This window comes from Penicillium roqueforti, assembly GCF_015533775.1.
Source record: "Penicillium roqueforti strain LCP96 04111 chromosome Unknown scaffold_01, whole genome shotgun sequence".
Lineage (NCBI taxonomy): Eukaryota > Fungi > Ascomycota > Eurotiomycetes > Eurotiales > Aspergillaceae > Penicillium > Penicillium roqueforti.
Genome location: NW_024067565.1, coordinates 632,301 through 650,161, shown reverse-complemented (window position 1 = coordinate 650,161; position 17,861 = coordinate 632,301). Strand labels below are relative to the sequence as shown.

The 17,861-nt window shown below is 48.2% G+C and overlaps 6 protein-coding genes across 6 annotated transcripts; 3 read left to right on the top strand and 3 right to left on the bottom strand.

The window, feature by feature from the left end:
* Positions 1-2,089: 2,089 nt before the first annotated feature.
* On the bottom strand, positions 2,090-3,344 carry LCP9604111_623 (putative integral membrane protein; the record flags this gene model as incomplete). Its single annotated transcript, XM_039069950.1, has 3 exons — positions 2,090-2,561; positions 2,627-3,126; positions 3,180-3,344. 3 exons carry the CDS (start codon positions 3,342-3,344, stop codon positions 2,090-2,092), a joined length of 1,137 nt encoding a protein of 378 aa, XP_038933171.1.
* Positions 3,345-3,868: 524 nt separating this feature from the next.
* On the top strand, positions 3,869-5,476 carry LCP9604111_622 (cytochrome P450; the record flags this gene model as incomplete). The annotated part of the gene is made up of 1 exon (XM_039069939.1): positions 3,869-5,476. The coding sequence occupies one exon, from the start codon at positions 3,869-3,871 to the stop codon at positions 5,474-5,476; it is 1,608 nt and encodes a 535-aa protein (XP_038933170.1).
* A 2,167-nt stretch (positions 5,477-7,643) lies between these two features.
* LCP9604111_621 (putative MFS transporter) lies at positions 7,644-9,317 on the bottom strand (the record flags this gene model as incomplete). The annotated part of the gene is made up of 4 exons (XM_039069928.1): positions 7,644-8,264; positions 8,338-8,882; positions 8,935-9,043; positions 9,114-9,317. 4 exons carry the CDS (start codon positions 9,315-9,317, stop codon positions 7,644-7,646), a joined length of 1,479 nt encoding a protein of 492 aa, XP_038933169.1.
* A 551-nt stretch (positions 9,318-9,868) lies between these two features.
* Positions 9,869-13,558, top strand: LCP9604111_620 (FAD-dependent oxidoreductase; the record flags this gene model as incomplete). The annotated part of the gene is made up of 11 exons (XM_039069917.1): positions 9,869-10,045; positions 10,096-10,132; positions 10,185-10,252; positions 10,329-10,520; positions 10,585-10,884; positions 10,942-11,182; positions 12,141-12,478; positions 12,555-12,837; positions 12,891-13,190; positions 13,239-13,314; positions 13,384-13,558. 11 exons carry the CDS (start codon positions 9,869-9,871, stop codon positions 13,556-13,558), a joined length of 2,187 nt encoding a protein of 728 aa, XP_038933168.1.
* A 329-nt stretch (positions 13,559-13,887) lies between these two features.
* Positions 13,888-16,046, top strand: LCP9604111_619 (transcriptional regulator family TF; the record flags this gene model as incomplete). The annotated part of the gene is made up of 2 exons (XM_039069906.1): positions 13,888-13,957; positions 14,014-16,046. The coding sequence occupies 2 exons, from the start codon at positions 13,888-13,890 to the stop codon at positions 16,044-16,046; spliced, it is 2,103 nt and encodes a 700-aa protein (XP_038933167.1).
* Positions 16,047-16,118: 72 nt separating this feature from the next.
* LCP9604111_618 (TauD/TfdA family dioxygenase) lies at positions 16,119-17,503 on the bottom strand (the record flags this gene model as incomplete). Its single annotated transcript, XM_039069895.1, has 4 exons — positions 16,119-16,502; positions 16,564-16,772; positions 16,823-17,036; positions 17,096-17,503. The coding sequence occupies 4 exons, from the start codon at positions 17,501-17,503 to the stop codon at positions 16,119-16,121; spliced, it is 1,215 nt and encodes a 404-aa protein (XP_038933166.1).
* Positions 17,504-17,861: the final 358 nt, after the last annotated feature.

Here is a 17,861-nt window from a genome sequence, read left to right as displayed (position 1 = left end):
ATTTGGACAAGTAGGCACCATGTGCATAAGGAGAATCAAGAGTGTTTGAGGAAGATGAGTTCCTGAGGGGGATCTGTCTGTGTTAAGAAGGGAAGGAAAACAAAACAAGGGTCCTGCCCGGCGATGGAAAAGAAACCGAAAAATTGGCGTAAGATATAGATATAGTATGACGCCGCATGATTATGTGAATGACCATAAGAAAAGCGAGGCCCGAGCAAGGATCTCTTTGCAAGTGTCTCATCTAGCTCCTTGGGCATCTTGGGTATCTCCGGCGTGGCGGTTTGGGTAGTCCGAGCGCATATCTATGCGCAACCTTGGGATGGTTTCCCAGTCGACTGCATCATTTCCTCCTGAAACAAATAGTCAAGCAGACGCATTACTTTTTGATCTTGTTCCATCGCTAGCATTCTATAGAATGTGAGCTAGAACATCCAGCTATATCAACAGTGATTGTCTTAGTCATCACGTTACCATTTACATTAAGCGAGCCTATATCGTTGTTTGTCTTATTTGTGAATAGTGGCATAAACCGACCGCCCTCAGGATACCTATAAGAAGGTGGCCCTGCCCCCAGAACTTCTTCTTCTTTTCTTCCTTCTTCAGCTCTCTTTGCCTCTGGCTTAGATCAAGTGTAGTATCTGTTCTTACCAGTTTAATCTCTGGTAGTTCTGCATTGCAGAACGTCATGATTATTCTAATATTTGGACCTCGCGACTTGGCCTCTGTGCTTGCACACGCCTCGTTGCACAGTGTCACTGGGCTTACACTACCCCCGGTCGATGCGAACTCCTTTTCATCAACTGTTCGGCTTGTCCGGGCGCTTGGAGAAGATGAGATGTTTGTTCATTATATCGTAAGTGACCCATTTAGGTTTAGCGTTCATAGCACCTAGGTACCTACAATTTGTATGTAAACTACTAATAAAATTAAGTCCCTTTTGGCATATCATTATTAACTGCTTAATCAACTGATACATCGTCAATTAATTTAGCAGCTACCTAAGCAACTGCATGAGAAACTGCTTGAGAAACTGCTTGCAAAACTGCTTGAGAAACTGCTTAAGCAACTACTTTAGTAACTAGCTGAGTTGATCTGGTCGTGAACAAGAGCCCCTCCCCCTCCATTGCCTTTGTTTCCCTCTTTATGCTCTTCCCCCGTAATAGAGAGTATCGTCTAGCTAGATTAGGCCTAGTCTATATTTATTCTGCCAGTTGGATTATTCTGTCAAAGTTAGCCGATGACATTTGACCGCATTGATTCTAATGATTTTGGAGCCCAAATAATAGAAATCGTCCCAATTTTTCAAAGTGCGTAAGGCTGGCCCACGACGAAGTGGTGCGGCTTGCACTGCATGTAGCAAAGTCCCCGAGCGTTCACGAACTCGTCGCCCATGAGGCTATGGGTTATTGAGAGCACTATGTGCCCAGAACCCAGGCTGGTCTTCATCCTCTCCAATCACGGGTGCAGGGAATGTTTTGGATGAAGACTCCATGGTTGATTGTGATGATATTGAATCTGAGTGCTGGGGAATCGCTTGAAGTGTACATGAGAGGGCTGAATGTGAAGAATAAAAGATAATCGCTAACAATGGGAGATCTCTGAACAAAATAATAACACGCTCCTACACAGGCAGCTATCTAACCTCCTTTGCTCTCTCTTCTCAACTTAACCTCGTTCACTCTCTATTTTCAATCAACCTTGACTCCTATCTCATCTTGACTCAACTGTCTCATATCCCAACATCATGCCACAGACACAGATACTCCCACTAACACAGCCCAGGCTTCTAAACCGGCAACAAGTCATTGTCGAAGATGACAGCAGATAGTAAGAATCCATCCCAGATAAATTCAGTTCAATGGCTAACGATGATACAAGCTGCCTGCCAGAGGAATCTGGCCGTCACGGGGTTGAGGCCCCAAGCCAAATTCCCACAGGGGAGGCCGGGAGTGAAGATATGAATCCTAGTCCCTGGGCAGACTACGCTATGACATTGCCATAGAAGACATTTTGAATTGAATGCCTGACCAGCAAGACATATATTTCCTTATTTGGTATATACAATAAATTTCTAGGGAAGGTCTTGATATTACTTCCGCCCATGCAACACAGCCCATTCTTGCTTTACTGAAATAATCCAGCCTCCTTTCTGCATCTGATCCATACCCCTGCTCTCTCCGGCTTCGAAGGAGTCCTCGCTTCCACGGGGTATCCCTCTCGTCTCTGGGAGGGTTTGAACTGCGATGCTGACCTCATGCTTTGGCCCGATTGGCCGTAAACACAGCTCACTCGAGTCATCCTGAAGCGGCCGGAACTCACTATCGCCAGCAGACCTAGACCTTCCAGATGGGGGCGAAGACTTTTTTGACGGGTGGGCTGTTACCTCGGGGGTGTATGTTGAACGCCCTAGGAGGGGCCGCATCATAGGGATCGAAGCGAGGATGACGGCGAGACAAGGCTCCAGACCACTGAAGATGTTGGCACGGGGAATCGAGTAGGTGATGTCGGTGAAGTCCATTGTGGAGAGCATGGAGATACGAAGGATGCTGATAATACATGTGCTATACATATATTCTAGGTCAGCAAGAGCCTCTTGTGTTTCTTTCACTGGTTGTGCAAATCTTACACGCCTCCCAGTCCGAAGATTGTGATAAACGTCACTTTCTTATACCTAGCCATTTGCAACTTATATAGCAGGGGCATAGGTGTCACCAGCACAACAATATCGGTAATAAGATTGATAACTCCGGTCACCGTGAATGAGGTAACCTGGTTACCACACGATCCTCCGGGAATAGTCTGGTCCCAGTTGAAAGCGAAGGGCCGACATATCAGACATCCAGCCAGGATTGTCCCAATAGTCCAGGCTACAATCACACCCATTGTTATCCAAGAGATTCGCACGACCCAAGTGACGGGGAAGATGCTAAGATATAAGGATAATATGGAAATCTTTGTACAGCTGAGACTCAGAACCCAGAGAAATTGCAATGGGACGATCAGCTGAAGGAGTTTGGTGATAGGCTCGGTTCCATATGTGCCCGCAATTGTAATGACATGGCCGTAGCCGATGCCTGCTTGTATTACGCCGGTGATGCTAATGGACTGGAGACCGACGGCTAAAATCTGTATTGGTTAGCATAGTAGATATTGTTCGAGTTGATTGGGCGAATACTCACACCGGCGGCAATTATCAAATAGTCACTCAATGTCCATTTTTTACGCGCAAGATGGTGAGATAGCAGTCGCAGACATACTGCTGCCACAGAGAGGATAGAGAAAGCGATAGCCACGCCCAAGACCTGCCTTTGGGCTGGCGTCTCTATAGGGAAGGTAACGACCATTCTCCATTGTCGAAGGGAACCCAGCGAAGCGAAATAGGAGAACGATGTTAAATAGGTAATTTGAATCCAACCTGCAGCTAACTAGCAGGGATGTCCAAGGTAGCCGTGGGGGCCAAAATCGCCCGACAATGCGTCTAGTTTCGGAACATCGATATCAGATAACCTGAATTTTTATGATTAATTGTAGTAACTGAGTAACTAGTAATTGGTAAATTCTGCGCAGATTGAGGTTGAGAGATCTAGCAATAACACGAGTATTGTCACGTTCAATGATGAAAGAAACAAGTCTCCCCGACAGTCTCCGGGATCCTCAGTCATTGGTGGGCCAAATGCCGCTTATGCAGTCACAACGAGTCCATCGCTTTCTTAGCGCGTTTTGGCCTCCAAAACCAATTGCAGGAGGTCTAACAGAGATAATAAAGCTTGGCACAGTAACCGAATATGCACATGTTTGCGCTATGGAAGACTGCGTCCCCTTTTTCCTCCGCAATAGAGCATCTGATATGTAAACTCCAATACCCCTTATGGCTGCAACTCCTATCACGGTTGCGGTGGTGTTAGGTCTGTTGACACTGCTCTACATCGTCACACGAAAAAGGGATGAAGAAAATAAACCCCTCCTCAAGCTTCCTCTAATCGGCGATCTCCATAGCTCCCCAATTGATAAACCGCTTTTGAACTGGGACTCATGGACGAAAGAGAATGGACCTGTTGCAGTACCGAAGCTCTTCGGGCTCATACCGATTGTGGTGTTGAATTCATATGAGGCTGTGACGGAGTTGTTCAGTCGCCGTAGTCAGTGGTACAGCAACCGTCCGCCCTCCGTCAGCATGGAAATGATCACCGGAGCTGAGCCCGGGCAGTCAAAATTTACTCTGATGCACGACTACGATGATCACCTCAAGTTCCACCACCGTATCCTAGCGCCCAGTCTCGGCGCTCTTGCCGCCCCACAGTACCATCCTTTGATGGAGCTCGAGTCCAAACAGTTATTATTTGATCTCTCAAATGCTACACGTCAGTTTCCCCAAGGAATCAGCACAGAAACCATCTATCCACTGCTTGAACGCACTCAATCGAGTGTCATACTTGCTCTGCATTATGGCATGCGTATCCCAAGCTTTGAAGAACATATCTTGCATGAGATCATCCACATCCAAACCCAGGTAACCCATCTTGCTGCGAACCCCGGTATTCCGGATATTATCCCGCCTCTGCGCCACCTGCCGGCATTTTTGTCACCCTGGAAGAGAGCGGCCGATAAGCTGTACGCCACGCAGGTGGACCTCTATATGCGCTTGTTCCGGCATGGGAGAGACTCAGCAGGCTGGAACTCGACCAAGCAAGCCATCGCCACAGCGGAGAAGTACTCCAAAGGTGGTGTTCCTGATCTCGACCTCGCTTTCACCCTCGCAACATCTATTCAGGGTGGTATGGAGACTTCACCGCGGCAGCTGCTGTGGTTGTTCATTGCAGCGCTGCACCAACCGTCATTCATGGCGCGAGCGCACGCCTTGCTCGACGAAGTCGTCGGGCGCGACCGCCTCCCCAAGTTCTCGGATCGTTCGGGGCTCGCTTTTATTGACGCTATTATGCATGAGCTTTTCCGTTGGCGGCCTATTTCACCGGGATCCATTCCTCGTAGGGCGGACCGGGATGACGAGTTCAATGGTATCAAGATTAAAAGAGGCGTCACGCTCATGGCCAATGCGTGGGCCATCGGTCGAGATGAGAAGGTATTTGATCCCAAGCTAGGCGACACTGGGGACTTTGTGCCCGAGCGGTGGCTCCAACGCGATGATGGCGGAGAGGAAAGACTACGAACAGATCTTCCGTTGCCGGTCTTTGGGCAGGGTCGCCGGATCTGCCAAGGAAAGAGGGTCGCTACCGATGGATCTTTCATGCATGTTGCTTGTCTCCTGTGGGCGTTTGACATCGAGCCCGCTGATGGGGAACTGGTGGATCCATGGGCGATGGTCGTGGCAGGATTCATGACAATGCCAAAGGAGGTCAAATTCAAACTCCGACCCAGGGGTGACTGGGTAATCAATGTAATTAATAAAGAGTGGGAGACGGCGGAGAAAAGTCTCGGAAAGGTCATGGGAACTGACGTTGATGTTGAGAATAATTGATAGTAATACTATTACATATATTCAAACTCGCCTTAGATCTCGCCAACTCAGATCTCGGGTTTCTGAAGGGCAAGTGGGTATTCTGTAATCCTTGGCGGGTGTCTTCATTGTCGCTGTGTGGGATGGGTAGGTGTTTTGATGGTAAAATGAATGGGCTATTGTGATGGTGGAAACCCCAGAAAATATAGAAAAGCACCTCTCAAATTATTCCACATGGCCAGGGATCGAACGCAGGATCTTGAAATTCAGAAATCCATCCTGTCGTCGTTCCTTCCGAAAATAGGTGTCCGAATAGCTTCGATTTTGGGAGTCGAATAGATGTACCCTGCTATCAAAGTGTTTATCAACCACCACCATCCTATGTTCGAATTAATTTGAAACTTTGCAAATAGCAGCATGGCCCTACCTAGACTCATAATTTCGTTTCGGAATCTATCACGAGGCCAGGAAGGTAGAGCAGTCGAAGCTCTAACATTCTCTAGTGACATATCTTTTTACGGTTTTGTCCTATATGAAGAATCCAAACACCAATATTACAACCAGCCCCCCCCAGTGGCCCAGCGGTAGTATGACCGGGTCGTCCCTTGCGAGGGGCGTTCTCAACGGGCGTTTGGCCTTAACGGGTATTGCTTAGCTCCCCACTGTCGGTTCGGACTCCTATGTGCTAAAGCTCTCAAGAAAGTCTACAAGCATTTCAGTATGCAAGGCAAACACCCTTGGGTCAGCGACAAAGCATGCTTTCGGCCTAGACATACGTGTCTAGGGTGTTTGGTAGTGCGCTCCCACCCTTGGGGGGATGCCGTATTCCGGACGGTTTGTGGAGGCATATAGGAGAATGGCCGGAGGAGATACTCCTCTCCTGAGGTCTAGGAACGGTCTAGATGAATGGGGATTTTTTTTGATGCTATACATATTTCTTCCTTCCTTCTTTTTACCTTGATGCTATTCCTCCTCCCTCTTACACGTATTCAGCAGTGTTCCTTCTTCTCGATGTTATTGATATACTATGTTAGTTTCATGCTTCTCCCCCCCGGTGTTTTATCCCTGAGGCTTTACCTTCTTTCCGATCATGTTCATTTCCCTCCTTCGCAACATCTTCTCCAGCTCATTTGTCCCATCCAACTACCGATGTTCACCTTCCCACATTCATTGCTCCATTCTATCATGAACCTTATGCTTCTTCACTTCTTTCCTTGCTGTACCAATTTCTTTTCCATCTTTTGAATGTTGAACCATACTTGCCTGTATTCCCATATTCTATTTGCATGCTGACGCTTCATCTAACCAGTGACACCATCCACGCACGTTTACACTATATCGATCCCATGGCGGCTGGTTTAGTATGTTGAGAAACTTCAACAACTCGACATTGACGCCTCTACAATACTCAATGATATAGTGACTGGCATGAAGTCCATCTCTACATACTTCGATTCAAGGGGAGTGGCCTATTTGCTCACACATAGCACCTTTCGTGGTCAGATCTGGGCTTTGTGACCAGTGCCCAGCCATGGATATTTCCTCTGTGAGCTAACAATCTGTTTACATATTAGGGATCGAGTCAATACCATGGGTGCATAGTACTCGACGCCATGTCTGAAAACCTGGAACTTGAAGTTTTGATTGAAGACAGGCTCTTCTTGTCACATACAACAGTCCTAAGCCAAAGGATGCGCCCCAACCTATCGGACGAGTTCTAATCTTACCAGCTGCCAAGAGGCTCGAATGCCACTGTATAGACGACATGGCAGTGGGATTCGTGCAGATACGAAGGACATCCAGATGACTGATAGATTGCTATTTTCATTATAGGCAAAGTGTATACTTTAGCTTGAGGTGTGTCAATATCATGTCAAAAAAGTACCTAGGTGTTTCCGATTTACGGAATGGCATTTTTACATTTAACTATCAATCTATGGCTTTTATTTCAAACCGACCGAAGAAATACAAGACAACACCGAGCCAGCACCGGTAGAGATGGATTCACATCGAGAAATTGGCTAGTCGCCTTGACTTCTATGAACAATGACTACCAATTCCATCTCGAATAACGGGAATATTTAGTCCAGAAAACTCACGGCAGGCCAAGGAAATGCCTTTTGAGCCAAACAGAGTAAGCAAACGGTGTTATATACAGTATATGTTCAAGCCCCGATCCATCAAATGTTCAGTAGACGTAACGGAAGGAATGATTTTGCTTATCAGTCAGCCCAGCCCACCGAGTCTGGTCCGCCGCATCAACACCGCTCTTAGTCTGATCTCTGCGGTGGTTTTGCCACTTGTAATAGAAAAAGAGGACGACAGACAGTAAAGCAGCCGCAGCCTGAGTTGCAAGAACAGCAATCTTGGCCGGTCGGTATTCTGGTGCATCGTGTGACTGGAATGTTTGTGGACCAATGATGTTTCCGACCGAGAAAGACCCAGCAACAAGCGCGCTAGCAAATGCACGCTTGGTATGTCCAGCGCAGTTGGCCATGGTCCACTGGTATAGAATCGGAAGAGTAGCTACAATTGCGTTGACAAGATAAATCCCGATCAGCACACCGGCTTTGTTGCTTTTGGGTAGGAAGGATAGTAAGCCCCCGCCGATGATTCCAGGAATGGTACAGAGTATATTCCATGCCCAGCGATTGGAAGTTCTGCGGATGCCAAACCCGACGAGAAGTGTGAAAAAGATGCTAACGATGCCCGACGGCGTGTTGAGAAGCGCCGAGATGGGACCCGAGAAACCAAATCCGGCAATCAATGTCGAGGAATATGTCGTCACCACACCACTTGACACGGATATCTATGCAGTATTAGTCAATAGAACTGCAGGGGATGTTGAAGCAAGGGGGCGAAAGGTGGAATGTGCGACACACCAGAATTGTTGTCACAGTTAGGAGCCACAGCTGAATATCGAGCACGGCCTCCCGAATTTGTTTCAGGTTCAAATTTGCGCTCCAGACTCCAGTCTGGTTTTCGCTGACGTGTTGAAGGAGTGCCACCTTTTCGTTATCAGACAGCCAGGTTGCCTTCATCGGTGTATCCGGGATGAAGAAAAAGGTTAAACCGCCGACAACAGTCGTCACCAATCCAAGAACAAGAAACATAATCCGCCAACTGTCTAATAAGGCATGATGCACATGCTGGAACCCAAAAGATATGATACCACCAATTATCTGTGCCACACCAAGACCCATATACCACACAGTGAACCGAGGGGCTTGTTCGCTTCGAGTGTAGTACTGGCTGCTAATAAGCATCAAGGATGGTCCCACTGTCGCTTCAAAAATGCCTAGGAAAATGCGTGCTGCCAGCAGGCTCCGATACCCCCGAGCGCCAGAAGACGCGGCAGCCGCGACACCCCAGAGGAAAACATTTCCACCGAGCCATTTGGCAGGCGGTACTTTCTGTAAGAAATATACTGTGAATCGAGGGTTAGCAGTGATGGTCAAAAGATAAATCATAATACTCACCATTGGGTACCTCCGCGATCAAGTAGGCAATGAAGAACCATGTGGCGACGTTGGAGAAATCATTGCCGACGAGTCCCAAGTCTTTTTTGATCCCCATAACAGCGGCATACTGTACATGTGCGAAATCACCCTTGCGTTAGGAATATGGCCCAGACAGCTGAATTGAAAGTCAAACTCACGTTCAGCATGACCTTGTCCAAAAATTGCAGTACATAGCAGCAAAACATATAAGGGATCAATCTTCGATCGATTTTACGGCGCAGTGCCCGCAGATTGACTGGAGAGTCGAGCGCCTCCTTTTCATGGCCTTTAAGATATACCACGGCATCATCAATCTCATCTGCGGAAGGATGTGCTACTACCTCGGGTTGGATTTCACCCATCGCAGCTGGGAACAATTGAGTAACCGACAAGGAAGAACGTAGTTAATAGGGAAGTTGGGGGGGAAATGAAAAAAAAAAGGAATTTAAGAAATGGTGGTGGGAAAAGGTGGGAAATACAATGGATTGATGCGGTAAAAGTGTAAGTAACGTCGCAATCACCGTGGGGATCGCGTGGCTACACGTTTCACAACTAGCAACGAATCAGAACCAATAGTCCAAGACCCTAGGACCTTTCCGTGTTGGGAGTTACATGAAGTTTATGAAGGGGTGAGCTAAAGGACAATAATATTGTAAACAACCCTGCAAGGCCGGGAGAGTACGGAGAAATGGAGCGAGGAGCACAGGGTACATGACTAGCATTATCGGTCTTATTTCCACCAAAGAAAGTCTAATGTAATGGTGATTTTTGGCATTTCTTTCACTTTTATCACTGTATGCTGTAATGATTTGGTGAAAGAAACCTCGGTATATCTATCTGCCTGCCCTGGTAGACGCTTGACTATGTCCTCGTCCATACTCTCCCTTGTATCCCTTCGCACAATTTCTTAGCAATGGGCTGGGTACATAATGCCTCCCCCGAGATTGAAGCTGCCTCGCAGTACCGTCTCATTCTGGGTGTATGTTTAAGTCTCACCATTTTGATGGTTTGCACGGTTTCCCTGCGACTTTTTCTTCGAGCGCGAGCCAGTCGATGGGCGGCGGCAGACTATGTGATGGTTGTTAGTATGGTAAAGTAACCTGCGCGTGATACAAGGGACCATACGACTGATTCCAGCAGGCTTTTAGTGTGATATACAGTGCACTCTGCATTTCTCGTAGGCACCTCCAGCTTTCCTTTTGCTGCAAGAAACATACTCACCATCGCAGAAAGCCGATATGGGCTAGGGCTGCCGTTGAAGCAACGGCCAGCAGCAAATTACTCTACATATACGAAGGTCAATATCTTCTCCCTTTCAGTTTGATGCCTTGCACTTATTACATTCTACCGGCAAGCTGACAAGAGACAACTAGATTAATTACGCAGGACGACCATTTTACCAGATTGGGATCGCAGGGTTCAAGGCTTCGCTTTGCCTTAGCTATCTGCGGCTGATCTCTGGAACCTCAAAGCGTCTTTACCGAATTGTGATCTGGATTGTGATCGCGGCGTCTACGTTGGGTCATATCGCTGGTGCTTTGAGCCTGCTGTTCAATTGCACACCGGTAAGAATCTCTCCCCACGAGGGACATACGCGACCACACACTGATAATCATTTGGCCGCAACAGATCCGACGATCATGGAACGCCCATGTACCAGGCACATGTCTTCCCGTGGGAGGCCTGTTCTACGGTCTCGCGATTTACACCATCATCACCGACGTGACCATCATCGTGCTTCCCATCCCATTGCTCCTTAGCCTGAATATCAAAACTGCACAGAAGGCCGGTGTTGTGTGCCTTTTCCTCCTCGGTCTCTTCACCACAGTCTGCTCGATCATGCGGCTAACTCAGATACAACGTGTGGCATTCGGAGATGGAAACTCAACAATGCTTGTGTTATGGGGAACGATCGAGTTCAACGTGGGCGTAAGTGAAAATGACTACTTACTACCTAAGTGAGACAATGGCTGATTTGTGTATTAGAACATTGTCACTTGCATTCCATATCTGGCACCTCTACTCAAAGGCTTCGTGCGAGGACTCGGTCCAACCAGTGACAGAAGCAAGAATTATTACTATGACAGCCAAGGCAAAGGCTACTTGATGGGGAATTGGTCGAAGGATCGGCATTCGCACATGCAGTCAACTGCTTCCGGCCGTCCACAGCTAAAGCGAACACCAAGCGAGGAGCTCATTTTGGCTAGTCAGGAGCCCGATCATGGGGGTATCGAGAGGACGATCGAGTATAGAGTATCTTTAGAGGGCAAGCCAACCAAATAGGAAGGAAGCTTGATCCCGCCGACGAACTCGCACAAATTTTGGTTTTTGTCCGGAGTCCGGTCAACACTCTTTGGACGCAATTTCGAATTAATTAATATCCATGTTTTTTTTCTTTTCTTTCATGCCTGCCCCTCCCGCTAGCACCGTAATCCCTACACCCCTTGCCTTTGTGGCTGACTTAGTGGCAATAATATATAGCCATGTTATTGCAACATCCGGCTCGCCCTCTGCCAATAGCCATCATTATTAGCCGACTCGAGAAATCTGCGATCGCTTTCCGTGCGACAGTATCCTTCTCGAAGATTTCTGATTCAAACTGGTTGTCCGAATAATGCCCCCAAATAAAGCGGGATCCACAGGATCAACGCGCTCGGGCGGTGGACCCCGAAGATCCCGCGTGTACAAGTACTCCGTACAATGCGGAAATGCGCCTGAGACATGAGTAGATTGAGTCAAGGATACGACGCCGGTGCCAATTAAGATGTAACTTCATTAAACCAACTCTGGCTAGCACAAGGCAACACCATCACCCGAAACTATAATCCTAATTGAGTAATATAGAGGATGACGTAAAATAAATGTCTTTGTCCTGGCCTCTCTCCTAATTAGGCAAGTCCATTTCTTTGATAAATCTGCCCGAGCTGGAACCCGAGCCGTCCCAGGGGCCGATGGAACCCTATAAAATCTTAATTGTGTCCTTTCGGGTTAGTTGGCCCCAGAAGGATCCGGATACTTTTCGTATTGGGCTTTGCGGACTTGCCAAGCGGTGGGACGACTCATTCGGTACGGAGTAAACTAGGGCCGGGGTTGTATAGAGAGGCAATCAAATCGTAGTGCTACTAGAACTGCGCACTGTAACATGCCCACCATGTCTGAATCTCCCATTCTGATTATCGGCGCAGGCATCAGTGGCCTCGTACTGGCCCAGTACCTTCAGCGCCATGATGTCGCGTTCAAGATCTTCGATCGCGACTCCGCAATTGATGCCCGTAGTGGTGGATGGGGTTTGACGCTGCATTGGTCACTCCCCGCCCTGCGTGAATTATTGCCGGAGCACCTGGTCGAGCGGTTCCCGGAAACCTTCGTCAACAAAGAAGCTTCCGCCCGTGGCGACGTCGGTCGCTTCCAGTTTTTCGACCTCAAGTCGGGAGACGCATTATATAATATCCCCGCCGCGGAGCGCATTCGCGTCAGTCGCGTTCGCTTGCGACAGTTACTGAGTACCGGCGTGGATGTTCAAGTATGTCCTGATATGATCGTCTTGGAAGAAATCTCATCTTTCTCATACTATCATAGCGCTAACACCGTGCTTTCAGTGGAATAAAAACCTTCGAAATATCGAGTCTACAGCCGATGAAATCACAGCGCACTTCGAGGATGGCACATCTCACACCGGGCGGCTACTGGTCGCATGCGATGGTTCACGGTCGCGTGTCCGCGAGATCCTCTATCCCAACGTACAGATGAACCACTTGCCAGTGCAGCTTCTAGGTGCCTCGACATTGTACAGCGCCGAGGAGATGGGCGGCGTTGAGTCAATCGATCCTTTCATCTTTCAGGGCTCGCATCCTGAATCGAACGTGTTTTTATTCTTCAGCTGTAGGTCCGCCAAACCCTCTATTCTCTTCTGCGGGTTGCTGATGTCTTCATAGTTCTGGATACTCCAAACAATTTCGAGAATAGTAGCAAGGACCGTTACCACTGTCAAATCATCATCTCCTGGGCGGATTCGAAGGGAATCCCTGTCCCAGACACGAATGCCGAGCGCCTCGCGCTCATGAAGAAGTTGACTGATAATTGGTCGGAACCATTTCGATCGCTGGTGCAAAAGCTTCCCCACGATGTCGAAGTGCGATCGATTCGCGTGGAAGACTGGATGTTCAGCCTGGGCAGGGCGCATGCGCATCCTCGGGCGGTGTTGATGGGTGATTCGGCTCACACAATGACCATGTGTATGTTTACGCGAGCGTGATAGATTGCGCATATCTAACTTCAACTAGTCCGCGGAGAAGGCGCCAATAACGCGATTGTCGATGTGTTGGATCTCGTCACGCGTGTCGATATGCGCCAGCCAAGGTATGAATCTAATCACCTCCAATCCTCCAAGTTTAAACTCATGTTAATCATCGCTTTTACCATAATTAGTTCCTTCGATTCCAAAGCCTTGCTATCCTCTCTCGCAGCATACGAGAACGATGTCTTCGCCCGAGCCGAGCCTAGCTTCCTCAACTCTAGACAGGCATGCTTGGATGCTCATGACTTTTCCAAAATCGAAGGAAGTCCGCTGGTTGGATTGCGGGATTTGAAAAAATCCGACTGAAATCTCTGGGGCGCGGGAACGGATTCGTAGAAAACTTAAGTCCAAATTTCCCACCGTGTGGCAATACTTTAAGCGACAGAGGGATAACATACACAAGAATAAAGTACCAACAACTGATGAGATTTAAGACCTCGGGATGTTGTGGATGTCCCCGGGTTAATAGTTGCCCAAATCGATCGAAGTGCTTATCAGTGCCAAGTCTCAGACTCTCCCGCCCCCAACTCTCACACATTCCACTTCTCCTAGTACCAACGGAAAATCTAGGTCTGGAGTTATCCAACTCATCAAATTGACAAAATAGAGGCAATCAAATGCAAGGCTGACGGGCAATGAATGACACCGCGTCAAATCAAGCGACCAGGGTCCGTGTATCGCAGCGTCAGCCGCAAGCCTGCCGAGGTAAATGCCGATCCTCTGCTGCGACTCGGGTCTCGTAGGCGACTGACATGATACAGAATGCACGAAGCGCAAGCGCAAATGCGACAAACAAAATCCCTGTTCGAGATGTAAACGCTTGAATCTGAAGTGCTCAATAGAAATCGTTCAGCTTAGACGCAACGCTGTGCAACATGGGTCAGAGATTCAATTTTTACATTCGCTTTTGGCGGACCTCGAATCAGCCCCGTCTGATCCAGTGCCTCTTGTCATTCAAAAGATCAAAAATCAAATATTTCGGCTGGAGACCGGCATGGATCCGGCAGAATCGGAGGTATCCGACACCACATCGACACAACGGGAATCAAGTACAACCGAGAACCATGCACTTGGCAAAGTGTCCCACAGTTCGACTGAAAATACATCACATCAAATTGACTCGTCCCTTCTCACGGCTATTGAACATCTTGCTTGGGGTCGTAATTCTGCCGGATGTTTCCCTCACAGGACGTGCTCGTGCCAGTATCGCAAAGATGGACTTCAATCTTTATCAGGGACGAGTCCTCTTCCAGTCTATGATCCTAGTCCGGAGCTGCGCTCTTTTTTCCCCAATGCGACAGATGCCCAGAAGCTGATCAAGTTTCATTTATGTCATGTGGCTTGGCATCATAACTGTATTCATGGTCCGACATTTCTCGAGCAGTGCGAGTTATTCTGGGAAACTGGGAAATTTGATGACCCTCTCTGGCCAGCACTCTACCTTTCTGTCTTGAGTTCCACCGTCAGCTCAATCCAGGATAGTACGAAAGTAAAAGAGAGTGTTGATGTCGACCTCCAGGGGATACAATCTACACATCAGCTGTTCTCTGCTATGGTGCAGACCCTCTACAATTCACATTTTCTCAGCAACCTCTCCGTGTACTCTGTTCAAGCAATCGTCATATCGACCGAGGTCGCTCATAATCTTGGATTGAGTCAGCTGAACGCGACTTTATTCAATGCTGCAGTGCGCATTGCCGAGTGCCTTGGGATCCACAAAATTCAGGATCAATCAACGAAACTTGCTCAAAACAAAGAAGAATGGGATGAAAGAGTGGAACGAGAAGTGGGGAAGAGGGTATGGTGCCAAATGATCATTCAGGACCATTTCGCTATTCCTTTTACCGACACCTACAGTATATCTCCAATGCATTTCTCGACAGGCCCTCCCATGAACGCAGATGATTATGACTTGACTGATATGCCTATCACAACTCCCACTATAAGCACTTACATCCGTGTGCTCGTGACTTTGGCAGAATTGATGCCCGGTCTAGTTGACGGACTCGGTCCGATGAAATCCAGAAAGCCTATGCGAGAGCAATACGAACACATCCTGCATATAGACCAGAAAATGAGGGCCATTGTAAAAGCCATACCCTCTTTCCTTTTGCGTGCGGATAAAACGAAGGAAGCACAAATCCCATGGCTGGCTATCGCTCGACGAAGTCTCGCTATCACGGCAGCCGAGAAGATTATCATGATTCATCGGCCCTTCCTCTTCCGATCTTTCAATGATCAGACATATACCTATTCAAGACGTACCTGTGTTGCCGCTGCAATGACAATTTTGCGTGAGCACGAGGTAATTGTAAGAGAAGGGGATATCTCGATATGGACCCATACAGCCTTTGCGATTACCGCTGCGGTCATTATGTGCTTTGAGGTTAATGCAACTGCAGAAAACCAAGCCACTATTGCTCAAAGCCACAAGGACGCAATAGTTGCGGCTCGCACCCGCCTTGCTGATCGAAGTAATGACGTGCTTGCTCAACGAGGCGTTGCGTTAATCGATGCAATTTTTACGGCCGATGCAGCCTCGGGTCCAGGACTTGGCAACAAAACCATCGATTTCGGTCAAATTCTGGCTAAGTTCTCGACTTTTACGAGAATGAACCTAGGTCCTGACAGCCCTAACACATCTGTTAGCAGATTCTCAAATTCCGGTCCTCAAGATGTGATCGGTGCCCATTTTAACGAAATGCAGCCGGCGTGGGATACAGCGGAAGATATCGATTTTGACGCATGGTTCAATGGAACATTCCACACTCTACATGACCCTCTTCAGTTTTGAGAAAAGCGAAAATTCACAGCCGTTCGAAGCCATTCTTTCATTGAGCTACTCTAGCCATTGGTACATCTTAATTTATGCCCTCACATAACCCGTGTCGTTGACTCCCTCGTATTCCCGGAAGGGCTTGGGGGGAGTTGTGCTTGTCATTGTACATTGCCAGAGCAATCTCCTCTTGTCCTCTTCTTCCTTGTACTTGGCTAGTTGGCCAGTAATGCTGTGCATTACACCCCTGTTGTGGAAAATGACCACATCACCCTCTTGCCAATGGTGGGCATAGATGTTCTCAGCGGCATATATCTTACTCTGCATCTTGTACACCACTTCTCTGACCTTCTCGACGTCATCCATTACCGTGATCTCGCCCGTCGCTGGGTTCCGCGTGGTAAGTTTGTAAACGCAACACCCATGCACCTGGAAGAATGGCCGGTCGGGATTCAGCGGGTTTCGCCAAACCATCTGATGAAAGTTGTCAGCCGATGCTCATTACTATTGGTGTGCAGTCAGAATAGCAACCTACCGGGTGCTCGGCGACTTTGCCCCACGCCCATTCCGACAATTTTTCCACCGGTACCTCCCGTCCAAAGTTCGGGATCGTCAAGCCATCGTCGGAAGCTTTGCATTGGCGGATATACTCGTATGCTTGAGGAGCATAGGTGACTGTGGTATTCAGAGCAAACTCTTGTTCCTCCGGCGTCAACAACGAAAATACGCGAGCGCCAGAAAAGACTGTATTCGGTAAGTGTGTGCACCTATCTGCATTTGTTCGATAAACTCACAAGCCGTGGCTCCAGCACCAACAGTCTTCTCTTTCCCATCAGGGAACTTGATCTTCTGATCCGGCACATTGGGAATGCGGATTGAGTGCAAGATGGTCACTTCGCCTGGCAGGCGCTCATAGAAAGGAGTATCCATGTGCCACCGGTATGGACGAGTATAGCCATCATCTAATTCCTCTTGACTGAGAGGCTCCTCGTGGAACAATGTGTGGTCCTGTATCACTGGTCAGTCAAATGAAAGTTTAGTACGTCGGTCAGACGGGGGACACGAACAAGATGCACCACCTCCAACTCCTTCAGCCCCTCGTAATCCTGGAACTTCCCCGAGCCAATGATTCCAACTTGTTGGGCTCTAGGGATTCGTCCTGCTTTGTATGCAGACAAGATGTTCTTGGGATCACTCACAGCTTTCTCCCCTGCGGAATGGACGTCGGATGCTTCGGGATCAAAAACCTTAGCGAGCTTTGGCAAGACGGTAGGGTCAATGCCCTTTTGGTTTCTGATGACAATGACTTGATTCTCGAAAAGAGCTTTTCGGAGAGTATCTTTGTCGTTGTCGGTCAAGCGGTCCAAATCCAGCAAGGGCATTCCTGGAGGCAGTTGGACTTCGGCGCCAATGGCGGAGCTTTGTCTGATCTCATCAGAGAGGAGGTCGAAGGTCAAACTTGTTGATTCAGGCATTTCGTGTTTTCGAACAATGTTCAGATTCGTTTCAACAGGTAATGTTGGATATATTGTCGTCGTTGAGCACAACGCTGCCTTTAAGCAGAGACGAGAATGGAGCAGAGCGGACGAGTCCACGTATGTGTACCACCATTTTTGATAAGACCAACGTCTCGGAACGTTCGGTTCTCAACGAATAATGCTTTTTGTATTATCATCTCGATGGATTGGCAATAATGGTGGGATCCTATCTCCGTGGACGGGTGAGCTGGGACGGGTGAGCCGCAGCATCTCACCCGCACCGTCCTGATTGGTCCTTGTGGTACTATGTACAAACAGTATAAAGCACGTACGGTCGCTCAGCAGTAGTATTCAT